The sequence below is a fragment of the Fringilla coelebs genome (genome assembly GCF_963513975.1).
Source record: "Fringilla coelebs genome assembly, chromosome: 3".
Taxonomy (NCBI): domain Eukaryota; kingdom Metazoa; phylum Chordata; class Aves; order Passeriformes; family Fringillidae; genus Fringilla; species Fringilla coelebs.
Window position 1 is genome coordinate 91,514,405 of NC_140030.1, and position 8,783 is coordinate 91,523,187.

General features: G+C 40.2%; 1 protein-coding gene across 1 annotated transcript; it reads left to right on the forward strand.

Annotated features, from left to right (window-relative positions):
• The first annotated feature begins 1,322 nt into the window (after positions 1-1,322).
• Positions 1,323-7,729, forward strand: MRPS10 (mitochondrial ribosomal protein S10). Its single transcript, XM_084203663.1, has 7 exons — positions 1,323-1,370; positions 4,079-4,137; positions 4,247-4,319; positions 5,369-5,508; positions 5,963-6,071; positions 7,182-7,271; positions 7,541-7,729. Exons 1-7 carry the CDS (start codon positions 1,335-1,337, stop codon positions 7,625-7,627), a joined length of 594 nt encoding a protein of 197 aa, XP_084059789.1. The 5' UTR covers positions 1,323-1,334; the 3' UTR covers positions 7,628-7,729.
• Positions 7,730-8,783: the final 1,054 nt, after the last annotated feature.

Below are 8,783 nucleotides of genomic sequence, written 5' to 3' on the forward strand. Positions count from 1 at the left end.
AGTTCTGCTTGAAGAACTGAGTGAAATACAGTAGAAACTTAGGGGCTTGATTCTGAAGAGCAGTTCTGTATTAAAGAATCTACAGCGACACTTTTTTAGTAACAGTTGCAGAGGACCTGTGCTAAACTTAGTACCTATAAATATATATATACACATATATATATACCTGGTTAAGTAACATTAATTGGGTGCTGTTTTATTGTACAGCCAAGAATAGAACAATGATAACCAAAGAAGTTATTCATAAAGGAAAAAAAAGAAGTGCACATTTCCTAAGCAGTACATGATTTAGGCCTCAAACATTGACTTTGTTGTTAAGTGTTGCATTGGCTGATGTTAAATGTGCTGTTCTGCCTATTTGTACATGAGCTGAACATAGTTTTGTTTCAGAAAACTTTTTTCTTGCTGATGGTTGATGATGGAAATCTACTCAATATTCGAGCTAGTCCTCTTTGATAAACCGTGTACATACAGAAAACATATTTTATGAGAAAAATCTTATTTTCAATATTTAACTGTTATTTTATTAGAAGATGGTTATGTAAATATTTTAGGCGTTTTAGTGTAAAAAGCAGACTGTAATTTTAGGTGGCAAAGGAAGTAACAAAATAAAAAATATATATACATTTGATAGAGCTTGTGATCTATGCTGGTTTCAGGTTCCCGTGTTTAGCATTTGACTTGCACACACCTTAATTTCAGGTTAATCTCACTCTACACTGCCTACCTGGTTGTGTGTATTTAAGGATGGTGTAGTGGCATAAATCAGCACTTCTTTATTTCCCTACCCGCTTTAAAGATTTGGTACCGATCAGAAGCTGCGTTGTATTACTAACCGCTGTTTGTATGTGTGAAAAGAAAGGGGTTTAGGTGTCGTTGCCAGTCATTTTTATATATCGCTAAAATGCAGTCGAATGGGTTTTGCTCTAACGGGCTTGTATCCCTTTTTGAAGTATTTTTAAGAGCGGGCAGAAAGTTGAAAACGAGGATTCGTGTAATTGGTTTCGTTTTGGTTCGGTTTTTTGGAAAGGATTCCTAGAGAACAGGACGGGGAGCGCCAGAGGGGACCGGCGGCCGCCGCTGGCGGGAAGCGGCTGAGGGGGAGCCGCTGCTCCATCGGGGCTGCCCTGAGGCAGCGCTCGGGGGAGGCGGGAACCGGGCTGGGGAGCCGAGCTGGGGCTCGTACGGCTCCTGCGGCGCCGTGGGGGCTCCCGGCTGGGCTCCGCACGGCCGAGGCTGCCCGCGGGCCGAGCCGCCCCGGCGGGGAAGGAGGTGCGGGCCGCGGCCGCGCTTCTCCTTCCGGGCCGGGCAGGGCGCGCAGGGGCGGGGCCAAGATGGCGGCGGGCTGGCTGTGGCGGCGGCTCTGTCAGGTGCGGTGTGCGGCGGGAGAGGGGGCGCGGGAGCGCCCGCCTCCTCCTCGTCCTCGTCCTCGGCGTCTTCATTCCTGAGGGGAGTGGGAAAAGGGGATGTGGCAAATGCTGTCCTTCGGGTTCCGGGAGGGCTGGGGCTGGACGGCGTGGGACTGTGTCTCTGCACGCCGTCATCGCCGGGCGGGCCCTCAGAACTCTTGGTTGCAGTTCTGGGTTTTCCCGCAGTTAGTCCGGGTGGAAGGGATGGTGAAGAATAGCTGACTTGGATTTGGAGGCCGTGTGCTAGGCGAGTTTCTAGTCTAAAATGTTTCAAAGCTTGGAAGTTACCACGTAAAATAATAGGAAAGCGTAGTGCACTGATGAGGTTTGCTAGTTTGGACTTAAAAACGGTAATTGCTTTCTCTCAAATTGAGAAAATTGGATTTTCTGAAGCCCTAAACTCTCTTCTGTCTATGCAGTGTGTTCTGGACTTGCCTTTCAGCGTCTGTCTCCCCCTGACACTTCAGACGCTCTCAGCCAAACAAAATTAAGGCTATTTTGCAATAGGAGAGGGGTAATTTTTTGTGCAAAGTCTTGGTTCTGTTATATTGCAGTCTTTGAGGGTCATTTCCACCTTCTATGATGGCTATTAACAGGAGCACATCATTAAATCAGACGGTGAAGCTGTTTACAAATTCCTGCCCGCTGAATGTCATACCTAGCACTTGAGGTATTCAGTGTATCATTTTGTCAAAATTTGCATAGAGCACCTTTAATTTAATGTTACAAAAACTTTTGAATTGATGCAGATCTGCTCAATTAGTAATAAAGGGAGATGGCATGTGGTAGGAATAACATGCACAATCATGGAATATTGGAAAGGCTGCAGAGTCCTACCCCCCTTAGTGTGTGGGATAGGACTCTGTTGTTTCATCAGGTTTTGTTTTATTCATTTTATTGCATTAAGACTGAAATTTTTGTACCTAAAACCACTATGAGTACCAATGAGTACCAATACACTATGAGTGCGTTTATATTTGCATGCAAATAATAAATCCTTACTACCAAGTCAAGTAGTTATAAGTAAAAGAATACATAGCATAGACTGTATATGCATGTGCATTAAAAAGCCCAAAACAGATTAAAAATTCAGTTATGATTACAGTTAATAGCCTTACAGTTGTCATCTGGGGTCAAATTCTGTGTCATGTACTTGCACAAACAGCTTAAGCCCTGCACTGAATAGTCTTTTATGCTTATGGCCTGTCTGCTTCCTGAAGTGGTGTCTGATTGTTACTGTACTTTATATTGGCATTGAATAGAAGGAAGGCAGCGTTCTGACTTCAGGAAGAGAGACTTGAGGTGCAAATGTCAACATAATTTTGCCATAGAGTTGTAGGCCTGGATTGGAAGGAACCTTAATGGCCATCTATTTCCACCCCTCTGCCATGTGCAGGGTCACCTTCTGCTGGGTTAGGTTCCTCGGAGCCCCACCAACCTGGCCTTGAACACTCCCAGGGATGGGGCATCCTCAGCTTCTCTTTGGGAGCCTGTTACAGTGCCTCACCACCTTCACAGTCAAGAATTGTTTTCTAATCTCTAATCTACCCCTACCCTCTTTCAGTTGGAAGCCATTCCCCCTTGTCCTGTCATTATGTGCTCTTGTCCCTCTATTTTATTAGATGTCATTAGACAATAACTAGCTGTATTTCACTACTTTTAGCTCATGTAGTTCCCAGCATAAACTTTGTAATCTTCTGAATGATTATCAACTACAGTGACAAATATTCAGTGCTCCCAAAATTGGCCTGTCTTGTTATGCACTTTCACCTGTATAACTCTTGGGTGGGCTATCTGTCTTCTCTCTTAAAGCTGTGACTCCAGCACGTGTCAAAAAAGAGCATCAAGGGGCAAGATAAGTAACTAGTTGGGCTTCAGCATTTTGCTACACCCCTGAGGTTCTGAGAAGCGAGAGTTCCTTTTTTTCCCCCCCTCAAGTAGCCAGTCTATAACTTTGCCAAATTAAGAATTAGTGGAAGGAAGCTAGAAGCCACATAATGTTCAGAACGGAACAATTATTCTAGTATGAAAGCTACTAATGTTATATTATTAACAGCTGTATTCCTTTTCTAACACAGAAAATCATGATATCTTTTAAACATGGTTCATTTGCTTCTAAGTATTTCTATTTAAATGTTCTCTTCAAAAGAACAAGTGTTCAAAATCACAAGGAACCTTTTTCTGAAAAAACAGTAAATTTCCCCTTAAATTCACAGACTAAACTTTTGCATTTATAGGATACTGTTTTCAATTGCTTTTTTAAGTCCTACTTAGGCTTGTCACTTGACAAAATTTACATATATTGTACCATGAAAGTAAAACTAAAGAGAAAATATTATCGTGTACTGAAATGGCATCTGATGCCACAAAAATAGATTTTCCTGTTAAAAATATGCTAGTGATTGCTATTCAGGTGCCTCAGTTGTAAGTGCATATTGTTACTGTGTCTTTAATGTGCTTCTTTTTTTAGGTGCTATTGCATACTGAAATACATTTCCATGCTCCTGTTTTCCTGTATTTTCCAATGGAGCAAACTTCCTAGTTTGTCAAATCAGGGCCTAGGAATGTGCTGTGCTTTGCTGTGCAAAAAAGTAATCTTTAATAAACCTATATTAACCGTCTGCTTTCTGGTTTGGGGAAAATCACCATAACTTATCTGTCTTATACAGGGATCAGCTTTTCCTGTCAGTTATGCAAGCAGAATTATGCAAAAGCAGTATTTTCTTCCGTAAGTGCAACAGCCCCTCCTCCTTCCACTGCTCCTCCATAGTCCCTGAAAAAATAAAATCCAACTTTTAACAACTTATTTTATGCTTTCCCTGTGACTGTATTTCTAGGAGCTCCAACTTGATGGGAGCACGGCTGGCTGGATCCCATGGTGCTACTCAGGAGCCCAAGACTAATCCTTTGGTGAGTATTCTGTAACACTGTATTTTAGATATTTTCTTAGTAATAAAAAGTACATCTAGAAAAACTTGAATTCTTTGCTTGCAGCTTTTTGAAAGTCTGCCTTAGTGATGTCAAATTTGTCATAGAGAAAGAAATAATTTAGATTATTGGTATTTGAGATCTTTGGTTTTGGTGTGGGTTTTTTTTTTCCCCCAGCAAGATTTCTGTAGCTCACAGCTGCCTCTCAGTAACTTTCTCCCTTTTCTGTGCAGCTGTAACTCTATGAAATACCAACTTTTTGGCCATATTCAGTTCAATGCCTGTGGCAGTTTAGCAGCCTTTTGACAAGGGCTTCAGAAACATCTGACAGGCAGTATTAGATCTACAGCGCTGATCCAGCCTTCCTGCTGTGGCTGGTACATGCTGCATTTAGTGTGCTAGACTGCCTGGGAATGAACCTCTGGGAAAATCAGCACTTCTGCACTCATTAAGGCTCTTCCAGTGATCACAGTGAGCCCAGACCATCAGAAATTGAAGCTCTGACTGAAAGTCATAAACTTGCTCTTGTGCAAATATGAAGATTAATACACCTGGGGAAGACTACTGTGTTGAAAGTAATCTTAGAGCTTAGTAAAGTGAGAATTCTGGTTGCTGTCCATAATGGTCTATTTAATTTCCATACCCAAATAAACTCTTGGGTATTTGCACACTGCTCTATAAAAGACAAATAGAGCTCCAGACTTGCTTCAACAATGAGTTTTGTTCTTGCTGTTGCTAGTGTTGTCTTCCTTATATCTGTCTGGCATTCCTTTTTTGGTAGAAGAAATTTTATCTAGATGTTTAGAATTTAGCTATCTCTTCACACTTTGCCTTCCCTGGTAGAGGGAGACCTGTCAGTCAAGGTAACACAGGCAGATTCTGTTAGATAAACTAAAATAAGCAGCTCAACAGGTTGTGGGGTGTTTTTGCTCTTTTACAAATGGGGCATGCAGACTAAGGAAATACACAGTGCATGCATTAATTAAGGAGAACGTTGTGTGGTAACTCTTGTCCTTTCTTCAAAAATGCAGGTGTCTATTTCAGATGAGCCAGAAACACTGTACAAGAGATTGTCCATTTTAGTTAAAGGCCACGATAAAGCTGTGTTGGACAGCTATGAATATTTTGCAGTGCTTGCTGCTAAAGAACTTGGCATCTCTGTTGAAAAAGTGTAAGTAACTGATCTGTAGAGTGATATGGAGTGAGATGCTCCTTCTGTTATCTACTGTAATTCAGGTCCTCTGTGTAGAAGTATTTTTTTTCTTTTTATGAGAAATGGCTGTAATCTGACTTTTTTTTTCTCAGATTATAGACCTAACACTTCTTTGATGACAGGACAGTGATGAGAAAGCAACAGCAGTTCTGCACTCAGCACTGCCATAGTGGAAGTGCTTTTTATCTACATGAAGGATACTGACAATATTTTCAGTACAGCTGTCAGTGCTGTAGCTTCCCTGATCCAGCGCCGTGCCCATGTGGGTTAATAAAACTGTACCAGTGTTTGATATTTCCTTGTAGATCTTCCAAATGTCAAATAAGAACAGAGATTTCAGCTTAATCTTTCAGATAAACTTGTATTATCATCCTTTATATAACATGAAAATTTCTTTTTCTTCTTTGCTCAGAGATAAACCCCCAAAGACGATAGAACGATTTACACTTCTCAAATCTGTACACATTTACAAGAAGCACAGAGTTCAGTATGAAATGAGAACACATTACATGTGTTTAGAGGTAAGAAAGAAGGAAACAAAATTGTTCTAGGGGCACAATTCAAAGATATTACTACATGCTAATGCAAGAATGGAAATGTTTTGGCGAGGAGAATGCAGGATAATATTGGAAAACAGCTGACCTAGTTACATAAAGCACAACGTGAGTTATTCTGAATGCACAGCCTACATAATTTTTGGACCAAAAAGTTTTTTATTTTTACCATCATCTTAAAAGCTGAAAGAATGGCTAAAGAAAGTAAGGTAGAATTGATGTGTGTTATGCTCTTGGTTTCCAAAAATCACTGGGATGAGAGTTTTCTCAGGAAGGAAAGAAGATGCAGATAAATTATTAGTGTTGCTAGTCACTAAGGGTTCTGTTCTCTGTGAATTGGTCTGATGTTTTTGAGCAGACATACTTTTGTCCTGTGCAGCATCATGTGGCAAACTAAAACTGCCTGTAGGAAATAGAAGAAAGGAAGCATAGGCAAACCACCAGCTCTGTGGCTGATGACACAGACATCTGTATGGTTTAGAATGCAGCTGTGGTTGACTTTCTTAGAAGAAAGGTTTACTTCCAGCATTTTGTGGCTCCTGGGTGTCTTACTGTATATTTGCACAGTGCTTAGCAAAATGGGACTTCTAAGTCCCCTGACATGAGTGCAGTACGAGTGGCTGCCCGCAGACCATAAGCCCTATTTTTGCCTTCCAGGAAAACCTAAAGGATCAGTAATTCAGTGGAACCAGGAGAAACTAAAAAAAGTCAGTGTTTCAGTGGAACTCTGGAGTTGCAGGATTTATAACAGGCTTGAATTTTGGCAGTATAGAAAAGCTGGTGATTCTTGTGTCATCTCTAATTAATTTCATCTGATACCTGCAGTGTTAAGATCCACCACTTCCATCCTAATCAATGCAGCATATGCAGTTCTGTGGAATGAAATAACTACTTCACACTTGCCTGAGAGTTGAGGACAAATGAACTGCCTCTGTTTAGAATATTATGGAAGTTGGCTTCCTGTAAGATGTTTGGTCCCCATAGCAAGGGTTAAAGAAGCTGGGACAATTTTTTTTTAAATTTCTGTTTGAAGCAAAATTAATAGTAGTTCATTAAAAAAAATTCTTTCTGTTTTAGTTAAAATACCTAACAAGCAGTACTGCTGCAGTTTACTTGGAGTACGTGCAACGAAACTTACCTGAAGGGGTTGCCATGGAAGTGAAAAAGGTCAGTTTCCACCCCACATTATTGACTGTTATGAGTCCTGATGCAAGTGCCAGTAACTACTGAAGCCTTTAGAAAGTCAGCTGAGAAAATCGGTGTCGTTTGATAGGAAGATTTTCTAAAATATTGCATGGTAAAGAGGCTGTATTGCTTGGAAGTGCCAGTAGGTGGCATTTTAAATCTAATTCGTGTCTCAAACCAGAATAAATAAAGCAAAGTATTTAGATGTTAGCTGGCTGGTACAGTAAGTGGTTGTTTTTCTTTCCTTTTAGACTAAGATAGAAAAAATACCAGAGCACATTCAGAAACCTGTTTGGGATACACTACCTCAAGTAGAAGAAACTGAAGTAAAGTCATGAACACACCAGGTACTTGGCTCCATTAATAATGAAATTCATTGCGCCTATCAGCTCATTTACTGAGACAGTCCATTGTTAAATAAAGGTTCTCTTTTAAAGAAATTGTATAAACTCTTGTTTCATCAAGTTATTTTTGCTCATAACTCCAGTACATGTAGAGAAAGTTTTAGTGTGTTCTGTGATCGGTGACCATGGTAATTTATAATAAGTTTATAGAAAGTTAAAGTTTATTTTTACTTATATATGTAAAAGGATGTGTATATATACATAAATATAAATTCACCATCTCCTTTTGATACTAGATGGCTTCTGAATGCTGAAATTCTCGCAAATCCACTTCACCTTTGCGTCATGTTTAATATTAAGGATGCCAGACTGTTACCAATTTATCAATTTTGGATAAACTAGTTTGTTGGATAAACTATTTCCCTTCTTCTTTTCTCTTACTTACACCACATTTCTCCATTTTTGCTCCCTGCCACATTTCTTAGTGAGTGCCAACAGCAACACTCCAACCATTGCTTTAGGTTTTCTCTCAAGTAATCTTCCTTCCTACTGACCAGCTCCTCTGATTTTTCAGCCAGAAAATTTGTAGTTGCAGTATTTATGGACTCAGAGTTTGAGCATGCTCTGTTGTGTTCTTAGGAGTCAGACATCCCAAGTTTAAATGATCCCTGTCTGAAGTGCCCACTTTTGCATCCATATAGCAGAATTATCCGGATAGCAATTTCATTCCCTTAAACAAAGGCAGTGTATGCCACGTGGGATGTTCCATGCATCACAGCAGAGCTGTGTGCTTCACAGGAATGTGCTTCACATTCCTACCTTGCTAGAATTCCAGTTTGAATATGAAAGGAGTGATGTACAAAAAGGGAAGACATGAACTCCTTTCTTACCTTTCTCTTTGCTACAAGCCAGTGTTGTGGCTTACACAGCCTTCTTTTCATTATATCCACAGAAGTGCATACAATATAAATAAATAAGCATTCAGCTTCATAAGCTATATACGAGAGTCCATCACGTAATTTACACTGCCTAAGAAACTTAGGGGAAAATGATTTGAAATTTTAGCTCTCCATTCATGAATTTGGGTAGAAAGTGTGTGATCAACACACTTGTTTCAATTAAAAACATACACTAAAACAAAAACAAAATC

Coding starts and splice junctions, on each gene's coding strand:
- MRPS10 (XM_084203663.1), top strand. CDS start 1,335: ATGGCGGCGGGCTGGCTGTGGCGGCGGCTCTGTCAG. Junction 5,509..5,962: donor GGCATCTCTGTTGAAAAAGT/GTAAGTAACTGA, acceptor TTCTTTGCTCAG/AGATAAACCCCCAAAGACGA. Junction 6,072..7,181: donor CACATTACATGTGTTTAGAG/GTAAGAAAGAAG, acceptor TTTCTGTTTTAG/TTAAAATACCTAACAAGCAG.